This window comes from Aythya fuligula, chromosome 5 (assembly GCF_009819795.1).
Source record: "Aythya fuligula isolate bAytFul2 chromosome 5, bAytFul2.pri, whole genome shotgun sequence".
NCBI lineage: Eukaryota > Metazoa > Chordata > Aves > Anseriformes > Anatidae > Aythya > Aythya fuligula.
In genome coordinates this window covers 20958567-20978191 of record NC_045563.1, presented here as the reverse complement: position 1 = coordinate 20978191, position 19625 = coordinate 20958567, and the positions used below count along the sequence as shown (strand labels likewise).

General features: G+C 50.4%; 2 protein-coding genes across 2 annotated transcripts in view; one reads left to right on the top strand and one right to left on the bottom strand.

Moving 5' to 3' along the window:
• Window positions 1-16752, top strand: part of SLC22A18 (solute carrier family 22 member 18) — a 60464-nt gene extending 43712 nt beyond the window's left edge. Inside the window, exons 8-10 of the mRNA XM_032188768.1 lie at window positions 8176-8277; window positions 11514-11634; window positions 16455-16752. Coding sequence (XP_032044659.1) covers window positions 8176-8277; window positions 11514-11634; window positions 16455-16642 — 411 coding nt within the window. The 3' untranslated portion in view covers window positions 16643-16752. The remainder of the gene's footprint in view (window positions 1-8175; window positions 8278-11513; window positions 11635-16454) is intronic.
• A 1292-nt stretch (window positions 16753-18044) lies between these two features.
• Window positions 18045-19313, bottom strand: PHLDA2 (pleckstrin homology like domain family A member 2). Its single transcript, XM_032188515.1, has 2 exons — window positions 18755-19313; window positions 18045-18484 (listed from the first exon to the last, which is right to left on the bottom strand). Exon 1 carries the CDS (start codon window positions 19192-19194, stop codon window positions 18796-18798), a length of 399 nt encoding a protein of 132 aa, XP_032044406.1. The 5' UTR covers window positions 19195-19313; the 3' UTR covers window positions 18045-18484; window positions 18755-18795.
• Window positions 19314-19625: the final 312 nt, after the last annotated feature.

Sequence of the window (19625 nt, the reverse complement as noted above, 5' to 3'; positions counted from 1 at the left end):
ATTCCTGTGGGATTTGGAGGAGATTCACATCTGTGAAATGACAATTTCAGTTCCTTCCCTTGTGAGCTGGATCTGGCATAGTGCTGCCAGTCACTTGGGCTCTGCCCTGTTCTCATAACTTGGTAGAGCAGCCAGCGAGCATGGCTGTGCATCAGTGAGCAAAGTGAAACATCTGGATCTGAGGTGCTGGTGCCTTCACCATGTGTGTTTTGGGAGGGTGGCATTTGACTTGCTGTATCTTGGTCCCATGTGCTCAACACCTGCTGTAAGCTGGATGCATGCTTCTGTTCAGCCGTGTTGGAAAGGAACACAGTTCTGCTGCTCCACAGCAAGGAAAGAGTGTGTGTGGCAAGTGGGGTGACCAGCAGCTGCTTGCCAAAGCATGTCTGACCCAAACTCCAGTGCTGATGGAGGCTTACTCTTCACTTCTCTTTGCGTGCTGCCTCCTACAGCAGTACCTCCAAGATTCATTCAGGTTTTAGGGGGGCCAAGTCGCCTTCTGATGTCCTCTTCCCTCTTTGAATGTAAAGGGACACACCAGTAACTCTTAACATATATGTGTCAGTTAAATCCATAATATATTTCTACACGGAAATCAAATTTGGGATTGCAGCATGGAAATGGTTCTCGTTTCAAGCTGGCTGCTGTGGGTTACAATACCACCAAAGGTGAAAATGGTGCAGCCTGGGAAGGAGTGGCTTTGCGTTGCTCAATGGAGCTGGGACACTGCTGCTCAGTGTGGGATATCTGTCTGTCTTCATGCTATTGTTTCCCAGGTTAGTTTGGCTGAAACTGCCGTAGATAAGGTTACTTGCACTGCCATGCCGGGGCACCCTACAGTCCTGAGAGGTGCGGGACCTGCTGCTTTGACTCTGCTTCATAGCAAATAACCAGATGGCAAGCGCTAGCCAAGGCTCTGACCCTTCCCACAGTCTGGGTTTCATCCCAACCATACCTATTACCACGCTGGAATCCAGCAGTGGCCTCGGGGCTCAGGTGCAGTATCTGCTTTGCTGGGGAGGCTTTGCCTCAGGCTGTTTGGCACAGAAACTGGCTTTTGTCAGCCAGGCAGCTTGCTTTCATCTATCCATGCAGTTTCTGTCTGTTTTGCTACACATGTTCAACAGCACATGACTTTGGACAGCAGAAATGCAGGAGGAGGGAAGTGGTCGTAGTGTATGAAGGAGCTTCTTTTCCTTGTGGTGCCATGTTGGGGTTTGTAGTCCAAATACCAGAAAAAGAATGAGAAAATTTCTTTTTTTCTTCTTCTTTTTTTTTTTTTTTTTTTAAAAAAAAAAAAAAAAAAAAAAGCGCAGGACCCGTGAATCCTGGTGGCAACAAAACCATCTTGCAAAGCACTGCCTGCTGCTGTGTTGCTATTTTTTTTTTCCACTTTGTAGCTGGCAGTTACCAGTTCCACTCTAGTTTTTACAGGACCAGATCCTCAGTTGGTCCAAATCAATGATGCTCTCACCATCTGGCTTTAAAGCTACTGTAAGACATGAGATTTGTGTCCTAACTTTCAAATCAGGACTCTGGCTGCAATGGCCCAAAGGTATCTCTTGTAGATAGTGGCTGTGTTAATTCTCTATGACTGCTTTCTGTCGAGTTTCCTCCAGTGGAAGATGTGCACAGGGGATGTAATGTGTGCCAGCTCCATCTCGCTGAGTTCATGGGCCTCCGTCGTCCCTCAGCTGGCATTTCAGGCATGTCTGTTTCTGTTGAACAGTGAATTGATACTGCTGGAGATATAAATGCAGATTAAGGTGCACGCAAATTCCACCAGTCTAGATGGGTGAATGGTGATTAATATCTGCTGACTGGCTTCCCCACTTCACTTGTTAAATTATAGCTTTATTCATAATGAATATAATGTCCTTTTCAATGAATTTCATCAAGCAGGTCCTCAGCTTTGATTTCTCATTCCTTAGTTTGCCTTTCTCTAAAACATTGTGGGGGTTTTCTCTCTGACTTGCTCTAATCCCCCTGTTAGAGATCCCCCTCTCATTTGCATTCCTCCTGGGCCTGAAAATGGGCCACATTTAAGAACTTTTATAGGTGGGAGTGGACGTCATAGAACCAAAGAGGGAAATAAAAATCAAGCTGTGTCCTGTTTACTCTAAACATCCTTGTAGACATTAAAAACAGTGCTCAGGGGTCTGTTCTGCAGGGCAAGAGGGCATGGCTGTGGTCTCCTGCTCTCAGAACACACTGCATGTTCTAAGAGGTTTCAGGAGCGCACAGATTTCAGCATGTTAAGCAAGACTTTGTCCAAATGTTCCCCAAAAGTCATACACCAACAAATGGCATTGCCTGGTCTGCCAATTCCTGGCAAGTCCAGTAGCATTATTGCAGTTTCTATTTTTTCTATATTTTTTTCTCCATTTAATTTTCAAAGCTAACACAAAGGGACATCACAGCCCCCTTTCACAGCCTGGTAAGCAATGCCAAGGCAATTCAAATACTGATGGTCTCTTCCTGCTTTCCTCTCCTGCCCCGAGGTTGTTATGCTCCAATTGCTTAACTTCATTTTTCAGCTTCTCAGCCTCATTTAACCTCCTGTGGTGAGAAGCAGCCACCACACCATCAACATCTGTGCTTCTCATCATTCAAGCCAACTACAGAGTGTGCAGAGAGGAGATTTGGAGTGGTTTTGAGTCAGTCAGATAAGCTTTGAGTCAGATAGACAACTCAAGAACTTTGCCATGGACATCTCAAACACCTCTCTGCACAGGGGGATCAGTGCAGAAACACCAACCCCACAGGAGGTGAGGGTTTTGTCACCTTTGCAGAGGATGTTAGTGAGCATCCCATCTCCATGGGATGGTCAAGGAGACCTGAGTGGCCCAAAGTAATACATCTGCTGACATTATTGTTGTAAACATACCAACAGGTGTACTTGTCCATTGGGAGGAGGCTTCCAGGCTCTTAGGATGAAGCACTAGGAGCTGGTGTAAATTTGCTGCTCCAGATGCTGCCCCTGCCCTGCTCTTCATATTGGACAGGTCACCTTAGTCCTCTCCAGCAGAGTTGATGTTAATATTCCCTTGTAAGCCTCCAGCTTACAAGGTTCCTTGTGTGGGAAGTCCTCTGGCTCTTTGCTGGATTGCATTTTCCAATAGTGAAGTAGTTAAAGAGTAATTATATATATATATTTATGCATTTATTTATGACTGCTAGGAAGAGATCATCAGTTGCACCTGCTTGCAGTTAGGCAAAGAGCATCATCTGATAGCAAAGGATAGAGAGCAGACACAGTGAGAGTGGGAAGGGAATGGTTGGATGGAAAATAGCAAGTGGAGGGTAATTCACGCAATGCAGGCTCTGCACCCTGATAGTGTGGGGCTGGCCGATGGGCTGGGGTGGTGCCAGAGCAAGTCCAGGAGGAGGAGTCTGATGGGAGATAATGAAATAGGGATGGGAAGGCAGAGAACGGGAGGGGCACAGAGCCTCACATCGCAGAAATCCCCTTGCTTGTGATGTGTTTGAATCATTTTCATCTGATTGCTGGTGGATATCCAGCAAGAGGTCTGGGAGCCCATCAGTGATGCTGTACCTCTTGTCCTCGGCACTGTGATTCCAGAGCCCTCTTATCTCAGAGGCCGTGTGAACAAAATTTCCCTCCTATTGAATGCCTAGGAGTGTGGGATGCCATTCATTCTCCCTCCAGAGGATAATTAATTTCATAATCATGTGAAAATTAAAATAACTTAACTTTGCATAATGGGCAGAAGGATCCAGCTCTTTTTGGAGTGGGGAATGCGATAGCATGGAGGACTTCAGGTGTAGTATGTGCTTGGAAAATGCTGCCAGAGGATTAAGGCAGGGGAAATACCCGGAGTCCCTGGTTCGTATCTGAAGTCACATCTGATGCTCAGATTTCCAGACATGGGAGGGGGCAGGGGGAGCTCTCCTTAAGAACTTTTTCTCTGAAAACAAAGCAAAACACACAAAACAAAAACTCTGGGTGGGACAAAGGGGTAGGTATTTATTACCCTGAGGACCGAGAAATCATAAGACATCTGTTCTAGTTACTGCGTTTAATTGGCATTGTTGTACAAACTCCACCTCTAGCTGTGCAGCTTCTGGAGGGACAAGTTTGTACTGAGTGATTCTGGAAAGATGAGAGAGATTCCTGGAGGAGCGATTTACATTGCCTATCATCTTATCACCAGCCTGTCCCTCTTGCTTTTTTATTTCTCTGTGCAGCAAAAGGGATGATTAAAGAGCTGGGGATTTAATTACAGCCAGGTTCGCCTAGGGGGAAAACCCACTTGGTGAGAGGACCTTGCAACAACAAACAGAAAGTTCTCCAGTTTCCTTGCTTTGAAGGATTTAAACCTGTGGTGGGGGGCGGAGGGGGGAAAGCCAGCCATTAGGCTGGAGTTTGCAAAACACATGCTTGTCTCTCCCCTGCGAGGCCAAGTGCTGCTTCAGCAGTTCGGTCCTTACCGTCAGCTCTCCTTGCAGCCCCAACACCCTTGTGCTCTTCTGCAAGACCTGAATGACTTCTCCAATGCTTTCGGGCATCGCTGTATCCATAAAACAACCTCCTTCCCCTCCCACCCAGATCAGTGCAGGGTTTTGCACTACCTTCAGCCTGTCAAGAAACATCCAGCACTGTTTGATGCCCCAGCCTGTGTCTACCCCTGGTCCCAGCCCTTATGTGGGCTGTGCCTGCCTCCATGAGCTTCTCATGTCTTCTCCTTTCCAGGTGTTTGTGTAAATGGGTGTCTTCTTGCTGGGCTCTTTTTTTTAATGGGTGCTTGTGAAGGAGTTTGTAGGAACAGCCTCATGTCCAACAGCCACAGGTGAGCATGAAGGACCAGCCAGGCATCTGTATGACTTGGACTTTTTCCATTTCACTACTTGGGGATCCTGGTCGGGCTCCACAGCAGCTCCACACAGCGAGGAAACTGCTTTGCCATTAAAAAGCCAGCCAAAAAATAACACTTTAGACCTTTAAACAGCAAAAGCCTTTTCCATTCTTTAAGGGACTTGGGAGAGTTGGTGGTGAGGTCGACAAGATGTGTGCTCTCACTGGCTCTCACAAGCAAATGGGAGCTCCAGCAGATGCAGGAATAATGAGGATGGTTTTCTACATCATCATCTGAACTAGTGGAAGGAATCATGAGTACAAATCCAGTGTAAGGAAGAGGAGAGAGATATTTGGCTGTACTGCATTTATCAGGAGACTTATTTGCCTTGTAAGAAGGAGGGGGGAGAAAAAAGAAAAAGCAGTGTTGGTTTTTCCTGTGACATGTGTACACAGCCACGGGCAGTGCCTGTTATTTCACTTGCAAACAATTTCCTCTCCCTTTTGTTTATTGATGACAGAACACATTCCAGCCAGGTACACTGTCTCTGCCCCAGCACTTCAAAGGAGGTCAGGTTACAAAGGCAAGCACCATCCAGCAGATTAAATGCGGGAGGGGAAGGCCCATGGGATCTCAAGTGGAGGCTGCATGCAAGGAAAAAGCCCCGAACATGCCAGCAGGAATAAAGATAAATCCCACTGCTGCCTTTTTGGTGCTGACCAAGCTTATCCATGGGAGCAAGGAAGCCCAAACCATCCCAGGTGCCCCTACTACCGCCTACATCCATACAAACAGCACTGCAAGAGCAGCACGTCACCTAAACCCTCCACAGGATCATGCATGCCAACCTTTTGGCTTCCTCCTTCCCAAATGTGCCTATGCTGCTTCTCAAACAAATCGGGCACCTGCATGCCCATGGAAAATTGTAGGTGGCATTTTGGCAGGCATTGTGCTTGGCACGAGGATGTCATCACTGGGTGGTGCAGATCCGTCTATCCTCATTTTTGTAGATTTTTCTTCCTCTAAGCCTCTTTCTAGGGATTTTATGAGCTTATCTGTGACTCAGGAAAGCTCTCTGATGGAGGTACTGAGTTTTCAGGTCTCATTTCTGGCCAGAAGCAGGTCCTGAGCTCTGAAAATGTTATCCAGCACCTAAATCAAGATGCTGGTGTTAGAATGCGTACAAACTCAAGATGAGAGGTTTTTGTGTCTCATGGCTGGATCAGCCATGCTGGGGAGGGAGACCAGCAGCACAAGCCAACAGGGCCCAGTAACCAGTGGGGAGGCTGGGGTATAACCCAGAAATGGCCACGTGGCCTGGGACAGAAAGCAGGTGACGTGGGCTGGTGCTTGCCGCTCCCATGGTGATCAGAGTAGGCTTCTCTGGAAATCACTGATGATATCCCCCCATGACTCAAGGATGGGCAGGGACAGGGCTGCGCCTGCACGGTGAATCCCGATTAAATACACCATTCAAGTCTGGGCAAATTGAGAAACCTTTCCTCCAGTGGCTCAGAGGAGCCAAACTAGGGTTTGGGTGATGCCACCACCATGTCAAGTCATGCCAAGGGAAGGCAGTCCTGTGACTCAGCACAGCCTTGGCAGGAGGGACTGGCAGGCTACAAGGCATTAATGACGGTTCTTCTTCGTTTTCGGAGTGCTCAGCTTAACGAAGCATGACTCAGCAGCTCCTCCACCCATCCCGAGCAGGAGCTACCAGGGCTGGCCTCATCCTCCTCCCACCCGGCCCATGTCCGTGGCAGGCGTGAAGCCGCAATGACTCAAGTCACCCCATCCTTTGTCCCGGCATCGCACTGCACTGTCCCCAAGGCCACCAGGCAGGTGAGCCGCACAGGGCTCGTGCCACCACCACGCACGTGAGCCCAGCTCCTGAGCCCTGCCCAAGGGTGACACAGGGACAGGGACAGGGAAGAGGAAGAAGCATGTACTGGGAAACCAAATTTCTGCATGGCAAAATGCCCCCTCATGCCAAAAATTGTGCTCTGAGGAACAGCAGAGGGTTTAATTTTGATTTTTTCCATTAAGTTGTAGCTTGTTGGAGAAATATTTAAACTAGTTATCACTCTTCATGAAAACTTCACCCTATTCTCACTCTATGTCTATTTACCTTTTACCATTTGATTTTATTTTTGCAATTAAATTGTTTTTGTTTTTTTTTTTTGACTATTTGTTGTACATTAACATTTCTTTTAAATAACTTCCTTTTTTTATTTATCCTGAACTGATTTTCTTTTAGTGGATTTTGGGTTTCTCCCTTAGGATTAGCACAGTAAAGCTGAGAGCAGCACAGCTGTGGCCCATGTCAGATCTGAGCACCAATGTTTTTTTAGGCTGCACCAAAATTGAAACGAAGCCATCGCAGAAAACAAAGTGTTTTGCACTAAAGCTCTTCTTTCAAGTCAGAGGGGCTTTCGTTTGGATCAAACAAACCCTTCTGAAGTGGGGGAAGCTCGGTAGATCCCTATCTGTCCCTCCCCTGGAGCCCCATCAGCCAGGATGAGCTCTTCCACCCTCTATCCTCTCCTGCCCACTCTGGCCAGTGCCAAGTGCGCCAGATGCTGAGCAGAGAAATGAAAGCGGGCACCTTTGCTCTCTGAAGCACTGTAAAAGACAAATGTGCCCTGAGATTTACATTTTCTGCTCCTCCTTTATTCCCCCCCTCCCCCAGTTTTTGCTTAAAATCTGTAAAACCAGTTCTTTGTCCCTTGTGCCTGTGCATACTGCTGGGGCTGGGGATTAGCATCGCTGTTGTCCATATTTCCTGTATAAAAATGATGAACTGCCCAATTAATACATTTATAGTTTAAAATAATGGCAAGACAAGATACAGAAGAGGAGACATTTTCTACCTCTGCATACAAATATGCAGTTTTGCTTTGGAAAAGCTTTCCAAAAATGAAGAATTGAACAGTAATTGTATTTCACAAATAAAATAAAATAAAATAAAATAAAATAAAATAAAATAAAATAAAATAAAATAAAATAAAATAAAATAAAATAAAATATCCCAAGTTAAAAAATTGTATCTCCACGTGCCTTTAGATGGTTTCAATCACCACTGCTGACCATGCAGTGACAGCAAACTCATGCAAGCACCATTCAGTAGAGAGATCTTCCTCTGACAGGGCAGATTTATCACTAGGATGCAAAAAGCTCAAAATCATGGATTGTGTGTTCAGGTTATTTACTGTGACAGCAAAGACCCTTCCCTCCCCCCCCCAAAAAAAAAAAAAAAAAAAAGCAAGGAAGTAACTCATTTGCTCCCTTTCAGTTGCCCTCTCAGCTTGTTCCCATTGATATAAACTGGATTAACATTGCTTGTGTGCTTCTCCCCCAGGTTGTGCAAGGTCTGGTGGTTGGGAAGCTCAGTAAGCACTGCACAGAGAGGACCCTGCTCAGGCTCAGCGTCCTTGTCTTCGCCGGCGTGGGCCTGGGCATGGTAAGGCTTGGTGTAAAATCATTCATGGTGCCTTTCAATAACGTGGCAGGCAGGGGCCTGGCTGCCACCACTGCTGCTGGCAGTGCCACCGCTGGCTCTGCTTGGCAGGGCTCGGGGGGGGGGACCAGCAGTCCTGGGCCACTCTGCAAACACGGCTGTGCTCAGCAACGATAAAGAGCACTGTGAGTAATGGTTATGGGGATTAGCAGAATAATAATCCTGCACAGAAATTCGTAAGTCCATCCTGAGTCACTGGATTTGCATAGAGGTCCTGCCTTCCGTCCTCAAGCCGCTGCGTTTCCTGAACAGCCCAGAAAGTAAATGCAGATTATGGGGAGAAAAAACATTGCAGTTGTACCCTGCTGTGAGACAGAGAAGGACTGTTTTCTCATCTTTCCGGGCCTTTGTTTTGCCTAATTCCCCCAAGCTTAGAGCATCTGGAGAAGGAGGCAGCAAGGAAATAATTCAGCTCCTCCATTTGGGGACAAGCTGCGTCACCCATCACCAGTTGTGTTGGTGTGGGAGAGAGTTGATGCCAACCCCAAACGTCAATCGGAAAATCGTGCTGACGTGGGCAGCTCTGCTGATAAGCATGTTCACTCAGATAAGCCAGCTCTGCCCAGGGCAGTGGGATGCTCAGGAAGGGTCTGTCTGGTCCCTGCCCACTGGCATCATGCCTTTTGGGCTGGTGGTGGTGTGCCCCATAAAGTGTGGCCCAGGGGTGGTTTTGAGGGTCTCACCACTGGGGTTTGGCCTTGGGTGGGAGCAATTATGTGGGGCCAAGGTGGAGCTGGCCCACCCAGAGATGTGAGAACCAGCAGCCAAGAGCAGGGCAGAGGGGTGATGGTGGAGTAAAGGGCTTTGGTGCACCAAGGTCTCACTGGGAGGACTGGCAGCTGCTGAAGGTACAGGAGAAAGCCTCGACAGCAGAGCAGACTGGAGGCACTCACTCAGCCAACTTTGTTGGATGTGGCGTATGTGTCTGAAACCCATCCAAAACCAGCGTGGATGGGACACATGAGCTCACGGGCAGCAATGACAGAGCAGCAAAGGGGTGATTTGGGGAGGGTAATTCCCATATGCCTCTGGAGAGACAGCAGCACAGGGGCCACAGGGCTGATGTGGCTGCACAGGGAGGGGAAAGCGGGGAAGGGAAATGGTTGGTTTGAGAGATGGCAATTACACCATGCCTGGAGGGCTGTGGACATCCTGACAGCATGGCCCGGGGACAAGGGTCAGCAATGACTTCCCACAAGAGCTATTCATAGGCAAATGCAGCAGCCATCCTTGTTGGGCGTGCAGTCCTTATTAAAAAGCGCTCTGTTGTGTGGTTTGCTGCAAAAATATCTATCTCTGGGGTGGCTTTTTGTCTCAGGCAGGTCCCAAGCACAAGGATGACAACAAAACCCCAAAGAGAGGCAGCGAGGAAAAGCAACTAGCTGTCCATACAAGAACCTGCAAAACTCACCCCCTTGCCATGAGGCAGGCTGAAGGGGTTTTGGATGGAGGCTGCCAGTGGCTGCAGACACACGGGAAGAGGCTGGAGGATGCTTGGCAGCAGTGGAGGGAAGGGGTGGGCTGGGAGCCCTGCAGTCACACCTGGAAGAGGGAGAGCAGGGCAGGGTGTCTGGCATGCAGATGCCGGCAGCGCTGCGAGCCGAGCGCGTGGGCAGGGGTGTAGGAGGTCTTGGCAGTGTTGACGGGGAAGTTTTTTCGCTTTGTCTCAAGGCATGGCTGTGCCCCGTCCTGCCTCCTCCCCTCTGGTTCCCAGGCACTGGGTTTTGAGCTGAAACTCTTGGGTCTGCCTTCTTTACTTTGAAAATGGCCTCAGATCTGGCTGGGTGGAAAAGGCTGCTGTCTGCTGGGCTGCAGAGGAGTAGTGGACACCAAGTTCCACCTGACCTCATCCCACCAAAGCCCAAGACAGCAAGGAGATATTCCCCAGGATCTATGCACAGCCATGGGTCTGCTCTTTCCTGGCCATTTCCTTAAGCCTCCAGCCCCTGAGGACACTCCTTCAAGGCAGGGGAGCATTAAAGCTGTTTTTTCCTACAACTGCCATGTTGTCCCCCAATGACATTTGCCCTGGCAAGGAATTAATCTCTCCCCGTCTGAATGTTTATGTACCAAATACCTGTTCCTCTGCTTTTGTTCACCAGTTCCTTAAGCTGGAGCGCCTAGTTCTTAACCAAAACGTAGGCAAAGAGCCCCTCCAAGGAGAGAAACCTGGCTGTGTACGAGTCTAGAGGGGAACTAGGAATAAACCTCAGTATTTCCAAGTCATTAGTTAGCGATAGCTCTGGGCTTCTCCATCTTCTGTAGCCAAGAGGCACAGACCAGTTTTTATGAGTGAGAACCCCAGAGAATGAAACCTCTGGCTGGGCCGGTGACTGTTCCAGCCACAACAACACACCTCGAGATGAGGCTGAGGGCAGGAGACTGGCAAGGGAGAGGGAATTTCCTTTTCATGCCCCAGAGAAATCTATTTATTTGACCAGCAGGGCTGAGAGCCGCTCTAGCCCCATTGCTGAGGGATCCTTACCGCTTTTGTTTAAGCATTAAACTGCTGGAGGGATGTCTCCACTAAGAATATGTGCAATAACAAAATCATTACTCTCCTTAATTATGCTCGCTAATGTGCGCTTATGGCCAGAAGACCTATTCCAGATTACTGAATTCGGTGAATTTATTAGTGAGGAAGCAGGAGAACAGGATTAGAAATCCCAAAGGTACAGCATTACATAATGCACCGGCTTCATTTATTTTGGCAAGCTTAGTTTGGTTTTAATTACTTATGATAATGAACCAAAGTGCCTTCTCTAGGCTGTTTTGTATAGGTAATGGAGGCTTCCTGAAGTACGCCGCATTGCATCTGCTGCTGAACATTTCCTTAGGACTTGGACAAGTGACAGAAGACCGGGGGGAGGGTGTGGGGACGTCACTAATTCCCAGACACTAAAAATACCCGCGGCAGGACTGGAAAACGTGCTGCTGGATTACAGGGTATCGTCTGCTACTTGTGCTGCATGCTTGGAATAATTTCCTGCACACAAATGCTGGGAGGCGGAAGACCCTGAAATGGCCAAAGCCAGACTGTCATAAATCAGTTGGGGCTCTCCCAATTTACCTAAAAGTCACAGGTTTGGCTTGTGATGTTTTTCTGGATAGTTTCTTGCTGTGAAGTTGCTTTTTTGTGCTCTCTAATGATCTGTGGTTCCTCGTGTCTTGTTGCTTAGGCCCTGATGAGGACCGTGTGGCATTACTGCATCATTGCCTTGCCGCTGGTATTCGCCTTCAGCATGCTGGGCACCATCACCGACAGCATCCTCACCAAGGCTGTCCCCTCCTCCGACACCGGTAAGGCTCATCAGAGAGATCAGACAGGTCTTTTTCCGCTCCCTTTGCTCTTTTTTTTTGGGCCCATCAGGCACCTCCCAGCTCATACTCCAGCTCACCACAGTGGATGCCCAATTCCTCAGCAAATCTAGCTGCAGCAGTTGCGCGTGGTGGGTGTCAGTGGAGGGGTGAGTGAGTACTGGTGGTGCTAGCACAGGATGAGCCGCAACGGTGTGGAACAAACATCCCACAGCCGGTGCACCCAGTCCTGCCCTAGCTGCTGCCATCAGGCTCCAGGGTGCTGTCGGCTCTGGACCTTCAGTCCTGTTTGCCCTGCACGAGGTGAAGTCCGTGGCCTGATAGACCTCACTCTTTCAGCAGCTGTTTCCCCAAAAAGCTGACACCATCCCCAGCACCATCATCCCTAATCCCTGACTCAGTGCCAAGCTGTGTGCTTTGCTTCCAGCCCCATGCGGTCATTGCCCCGTCTCCACTTTTTGGCCACATCACTGCATAGAGTTACTTTATTTCTCTGTACAAGGGGTCTGAAATGCAACAGCAGATGCAGAAATCTTCACGCCTGCAATTTTTCATCAGTCAACTGAGGAAATATGGCTGTGTTGTTGCCATGGGAGCCTTGCTGAGTTTGCCCCAGGATGGAGCAGGGTTAACCTGCTGCAGTGTGTTCTGCTTGTGGTCTTTCACAGTTTTCTCCCAGAGCTCTGACCATCAGGTACCCAAGATTTCCTCTGCTTTAGCTGAGCCTTTCTGGGCCACCAGCCTTCACCCTTCAGCTTCACTTGCGGCTGTCTGAGCAGATACCTTCCCATAGGACCCAACTGAGAATTGGCTTTAGAGTCTGCACAGCCCATTAGTGAAGTTTATAAAGCACTTTTAAGATGCTTCTAGATGAAGAGCTTTTCTAAACGTCACTCCAGAAGTTTATTTGTAGAGCTGAAGACCGCCTCTACTACAAATGCTGGAAGCCCACGATTTCCAAGCGTGATGCTTCTACCTGGGAGAAGCTCCTAGACCATGCAGAGGTGAGGTCTGGGATACCCCAGCCCCTCTGCATGGCCAGGAAGGAAATCTGCTGCTTCACGACTTGGAGCAACATTCAGTGAGGAGGGAGAGTAGTGGAGGAAGGGCACCAAAGGCCTTTGGGGCATAAAGTAAAGCTGGAATTCATCCAGGCTCTGCTCAAAGGGGCTTTGTAAAGAAAAACGGAGCATTGCTCGGCTTTTAAAGCCCGGAGGCTAGCATCGGTCAGAGGGGAAAATGGGTTTAGTTGCCTCACCCTGGTCCCCGCTTGCGTATGTTGTTACGACAGGATGGGATGGATGATCTCTGCACAGAAAGGCAGGATGGAGACAGACCATGGGGTGGCAGGAAGACGTCTGGGGACCCTGGGATATGGGCTCTAATGTGCCCATCCATTCTGGGCCGATGCTGTGCCAAGTGCTCCTACAAATTACAGGCTCAAAACTGTGTACGAGGAGGAGGCATGCTGCTGGCACAGAGGATCACAGCAGTGGTGGAAAACTCTGTCTCCTCCAGCCCTTCCTGCCCCTCACCCTTACAACAGTGCCTTCCCTCACGGTGTTTCCCAGGGAGGAGGCATCTGCTAGTCTTGCGCTTGTTTTGGGCGCATCCCCAGCAAAGGCAGGAATGCCTGACACAGCAGAGCCGCGTCCTCGCGAGCTGCCTCTCCGCGGCAGCTGCGGCGGTGACGGCGTGGGTGTCTCTCAGAGCAATGCGGCTATTAAGATGCCTGCCATCCGTCGCAGGCCGTGGGTGGCACCACACGAGGGCTGCTCCACCCGTACGGCAGCTCGAATGCGGCTCCTTCCTCTGCCAGCCTGAAACTGGCTCTGCAGAGTGAGCGTTTTGGTGGTGTGCTAGGAATCGCCGCTTCCCCAAGGGCGTGTAAATCTGGGGATTCTCCTTACAGAAAAGTCTCTCTTTCATTCCCTGGGGTCAGCCGTGCTGTTTTTACCTGGGGCTGGCAGAGGCTGGAGGGACTTTGCATTTGGCCAAAGAGAGGCTATGTGAGGAGCTGGAGGTTGGGCTGAGCTGAGGATGGGGTGTTGCAGGACGATCGTTTGTCCACCCAGGCTAGACATTGAGTCACCCATCCTTGTCTCCTAGCTCAATGTTTCTGCAAGGAAACAGAGGCCAGGCAGTGGCCAGAGGACGGCACCATCCCTTGCACCCACCACCCTGCTTCCAGGCCCCATCTCAGGCCACTCCTCCTGAGGCTGACGAGTCCCACTGAAGGCAACGGAGTGGAAATGATTTCATTCATTTCCCTTTGATTTTTTTTTCCCTCCCCATCTTCAAAGGCAGGAAGGGAAAATGTTGCGCTGCGTGCATGTGCCATTCAGCTGTGCGCACGAGCTGGTGGGAGCGCAGCCCCAAGCCAAGGCAGGCTCGCATCAGCACAAGCACTCCTTGTCCCCCCGAGAATGGAGGTCTTGTTCCTGCCTGAAGGAGGGGGGAGGTAGGAAGGAAGTGAAGCAGAGCATCACTGCCTCATGGTCCCGCATTTCACAATTTTATTCACACATCAGGCGCAAAACCCTAGAAGGAGAGCTTGCAGTGAGGCTTGGCCCCCCAGGCCCCCCAAGCTTTGCCTTGCTGGCTCGTTGGCGGCTGCTCGTGGTGCCCTGATCATTAAATGAGGCCATGCTATTGCCCCGCGGGCATCGGGCTGATCCGGGCCAGCACTGTCATCTGAAGGCGGTGACAGGATGTGAGCTGGAAAGGAGTGAGCTGGGAGGAGGGACACTGCCCCGAAACTTGTGGGAGGAGAGGCTGGGAGAAGGTCTGGGGTGGGAGGTGACTGCACTGGCCAGGTCTGACCACATGGGAAGGGGTAGTGATGCCAGGTATGGGAAAAAAGCAGGGGAAAAGCTAGTGAAGGAGGAAAAAAAGGGGGCAGGAAAGGTACAGAAAGATGAGATCGCTGTGATAAAGAAGGTGGCAAGCAATCATGGTTTTTGGCAGAGCTGAACAAAGTGATGCAGACATGGTTTTTGCTGGCGCGGTGACTCGTCACGGTTAAAGGTCTGATGTTAACAGATCCGTCACGTGTGCAGCATGGAAATGGTGCGAGGGCTGAGATTTACAGTGTCCCAAAGCTCCAGGGCATCCGACACGAGGGATCTAATTTAAGCCCATTAAATAGAAATTATCTTTCTCAGCAGTGTGTTACAGAAGTGCAGAGAGAGAGCCCAGCCTTTTGAGAGGATGGATTTCAGCTCAAAAAAAAAAAAAAAAAAAAAAAAAAAAAAAAAAAAAGGAAAGGAAAAAAGTGCCTCCTCAATCATAAGAGCCAGTTTGGCAATTGCACGTAGTAATTAGTTTAATTCAAATACCTAGAGGGAAAAAAATAATTGCAAAACCTGCCCAGAAAGTTTGGTGGTTGTGGGATTGTTCCCATTGGCAAAGGGTCAGGTTGAGGTCCCACCCATCGCTGTGTTGTTCCCATGTGCAGGAGGAGCTCAGCAGCTCTTCCAGGGAGACTTCCCTCTCTGCACACCATGACTACGCCCTTGGTTCAGGCTCATTGCACAAGTATTTTAAGCATTTTTGATAAAAGTACAGCAGTCCTGGGGCAGCGTTACACCAACACTTGGCTGCCCACCCTCCCTCTGATCTGGGGGTTGTTCCTCCATGGTCACCCACTGCTCTAAGCCATGCTTGATATCACACTGGTGTCCGCTTCTTGCAAGCAGGACAGCATCCTCCCCTCTCCTAGGTGTTGCTGGCATGGCGTGGTGATGGTTCAGTTCATGTCTTGGTGGAAAATTGATGCCAACAGCCTACTAATCACATTGGGGTTAAGAGAAATAATTTAAAACAACATTTCAGAGCAGCGTGTAAGTTCCTGGTACAGCTTCCCCTCTCTCCCAGTGGTGTGGGCTAATAATTTCCTGGCTGGATGGGCATTGTCTGTTCCCCTGAGCGTGACAGCCATCCCGCATGAGGACCGCATGGTCAGACGCCCAGCGGGTACAGGGGGCCGTGGTTGCATTCTGGGAGATGTCCTGGTGGAAAAACCTGCCTTTGCCCAAGTGGAGGTGCTTCCCCTTCCCCTGGGCTCCTGTTAACCATGCAAATGTGCAAGCTGCTGGAAGGAGAACCGGCCGAGCCAGGTGAAAGGCTCCCATTTCCATCCAAATTGAAACATCCGCTCTGTTCGCTCTGTTCGCAAGGGTGTGGGGGGTTAACCTCAAGGGGGTTTGGTCTCTAGCTGTGCTTTTAGCTATTTAGTCTTAAAGACATAGTTCGACCTAAGTTTCTTGCTCCTGATAAGCTCTCAAGAGCAGTATTATGCAAGAGAAGAAATGGTGATTACTGCTTGGTGGGATGGGAGCCTCTTGAGTACCCACTGCTGCTAATCATGATATCAGAAGACGGTGTGCTTCGCTTTGGAAGGCGTCAGTGTGCTCCTAGAAGCAACATCTCCGTCCCCAGCCTGTGCTCTACTTGGCAGCCCGGTTGAGTTCAGGAACACCTTCCAGTGTCCAAAGCATCCTTGGACCCTGGCTAAGGTGGCGGTGAGCATCGGTTTGCCTTTTGGGCAGCGTTACGACCATCTGCATCGCGGTGGCAAAGAGCTGAGCTGGCTTCTGGTGGAAACTCGTCCCCATGCCTCCAGGAGGCCTTAGACTTAACGAACCCTAATTGGACTTCTATAAAGGAATGCGAGAGATTATTTGAAGTGATTTCCTACCGCTGCAGGGGGAAGGCCAGCAGGGACAAAGGGGCTCCCACACACCTCCCTCCCAAAACTCGCCCTCGCCCTGATGTGTGCCTATCTCTGCTGTCTCTCCTAGGTACCATGCTGGGGATCTGCGCGTCGGTCCAGCCCCTGACACGGACGGTGGGCCCAACCATCGGCGGTGTGTTGTACAAACGATTTGGAGTCCACTCCTTCGGCTATTTGCAGCTAATCGTTAATATCGGGTTGTTTGTTTACCTTTTAAAGAGTAAAATCCCACTGAGAGAGCAGAAAGCCCACTAATTCAGATACACCAAAGCTTCCCTCTTACTTTTCCCATAGCAATAAAGAAGACAGTGGCATTGTGCTTTCTTTTTGAGGCCACAAATGTGGAATAAAGCACTTTCAACAGCTCCTTGTGTTTCTTTGCCCTTGGCACAAGAAAGACCTGACATCAAGGCCAGCAGCAGGCAGACCGGCTTGGAATAGCAGGGGGCCGCGTGCCCCACAAGCTGCCGCTGCCATTGCAAACACTCAGCAGCAGCTCCCGAGCCCCAGCTGCTCTAAGTCAGCATTCCTGCGTTGGATTCGCGGAAACTGAGGGGATTAACAGCCAGACCCTCTGCTCGGTTTGGGCTTTTTTTTTCTTCCCTCAATACTAACAAGGAAAATGGGGGTAGAACGCACTGACATTTGGGCAGCAGTGCATTATCACTCTACTAACCGTGTCTCTGTTGTTCTTATGTTAGAGGGGAGCCAGGGCTAAAGGCTTTCAGATGTTGTGGCCAAATGCTTGCTACGTCCACCATTAAAGCATGGAAAGCCACGACGGTGCATGAGGCTGCTGGTCACAGCTGCCAGCAGAGCATGAAGAGGATGCCTGGCCCTGCTGTGGCCCTGACCCTCCTCCTGGAGTGATTTTTATTCCCTGTACTGAGCCTCTCTTGCTCTTACTACAGGCTGCTTGTAATTAAATAGCTTCCTCTACTATAACCTCTCCTGCAAGAATTTCCTGATACTGGGGGAGGGGAGGGGAATTACCCAAATGAAGCGATCAATTTTCGGAGCATTAGTAGGGAATACTTCACTAGTGATTATTGAGTCTCATGAGATAAATCTTCAATAATTTTGTCCCAAAAAAATATATATATAAAAGAGCAGCTGCTTGATCTATGGGCTCTGTAGGAAAAGACCATCTTACTCCTTCCCAGGTAATTTAACTTGACCTAGGCACCGCGTCACTGCAGGCAGATAAGAGGAGAGGAGTTTGGCTTGCTATGTTGTAAAGGTGAGCAATCCTGTGGAGCTCCAGCACTGCATTAGGCTGAAATCCAGGTCACTGCCCCAGCCCAGCAGGAAGCTATGGGACAGCAGGGGGAAGGCAAAGGGCATTAGGAGTATGCAGAAGCATTTTACAATTGCAGGGAGCTCTTGCGCCGTCTTTAGCTGCCATTACTCAATTACACGGGAAAATGCTTCCGAAAGAGCCCTTACCGAGCACGTGGAAGGCTTTTGTATTTCCACTGCTGGCCAGTGCTGGCCCTCAACACTCTTTCCCTCCCTGTTCTCAGATACAGATGGGTTACCTCAAGTTCCTCCACCTCCCACTGCCCAGTCCAGGCCACCAAAATGGTGCTTGCCCAGTCCTTTCAAGCCGCTGCCCACACCACAGATACACGTCCACAAAAGTTACTGCACCACAGACTATAGTAATAAAAAGTGAACATTTCAAGTAATTTATTTGGAATGGACATATTAATGCAAAAGCAATATTAAGACGAATAACTGCCAAAAGACATTCATCAAAATAAATACAAATATAGATACTACAAATAATTTAAATTGTGTTTAACACCACCAGTCAGTGTTGAATCTTCCTTGCGTCTCATAAATAGAAGATAATCGTTTGCGAAGTCGTGCCACTCAACACACGTGGACGCCTGGCTAGAAGTCCTGTATGGAAGTCTTTGGTTTTTCTTTTTCAAAATGCATCTCAGGCAAAGCTTGGGGCTCTTTGCTCAGCAGCCTCGACAGGCTTGGAGAAAACCAAGCTGCTTCCAGCTATCTTCTTCGCTTTCCTTCATTGGTACCCTGTCCCATTTCAGTCCAAGACACTTGCTCTGGTATATCATCCAGCGGCATGCTCTAAGGGCAGCGAGAGAAAGCAGGTTAGTGAAACGCACTGGGTGGTGGAAATAGAAAAATAAGCGCTCCCAAATGGGAGGCAGCGTCCAGCCCTCATCGCATGCTTGGGGGTTTCCATAGGGAACTCTGCGTGGAAAGCACCGCCAAGTGCCATTTCTGCCCTGGCAGTCCCTCGCCGCCCGCACCCACCCGAAATACCCGGCCTGGGGGGACCCGGCGATGCGGGCAACCCCTTGGCAGCCAGACGGAGCGCAGGGGGCTCGGGCTCACCTGGGGCCGTGCCGGGCCGTGCCGGGTGGCGGGCGGGGGGCTCAGGGCGCCCGGGCCAGCCGCCGCTCCTGGGTGCCCGCCGCCTGCTCCATCTCCTGGCGGCTCTTGAAGTCCTGGATGGCCCGCTTGTTCTGGAAGTCGATGAGGGCCATGGTGATGGAGGCGTTCCAGCAGCTCTGGTCCGGGCACCGAAAGTCAATCTCTTTGCGGTCCTTGGTGACAATGGTGAAGTAGATGTACTTGCCCGTGCGCTCCACACAGTCCACCTTGAGGATGGAGCCGAAGCCCAGCTCCTTGCCCTTGGCCCGCTTGTGCCCGTCGGGGAAGAGGCTCAGGCTGTCCTTGGTGAGCACCACCAGCTTCTTCTTCCACAGCTGAAAAAGGCTGTCGCTGCGCTTCTCCAGCTCGCCCTCGCGGATCACCTCGGCTTGCATCTTCATCCTTTCCCCTTGCTTTTCTCCTTCTTCCCTCCCTCCCTTCCTCCGCGGCGGCTGCGGCTCCTCCAGCTGTGGCTCCGGCTGGGGCTGTGGCGACGATGAGCGAGCCGTGCCGCTCAGGACCGATTTATTGCAATGAATCAGCGCCGGCCGCCTTCCGGTGCCTCCCCCGGGGAGCCCGGCCCGCCGCCCCCTCGCCGCTCCGCCTCCCGCCCGCCCCCCCCCCGGGCCGCGCTGCTCCGAAGCGGGGGGGCCCTGCGGAGACCCCACCACGCTTGGGTGCCCACCCCGGCTCGGCCGACTCCCCAGCTCCTTGTTTTTTTGCGTCGTCCCCTGAAATCGCCGCCTTCGCCCCTTTTTTTCACCCCCCCACTATGCTAAACCCACTCCCCCCCCCCACTCGGGAAGGCTGCGCGGTTTGCCAGCCCTCAGCC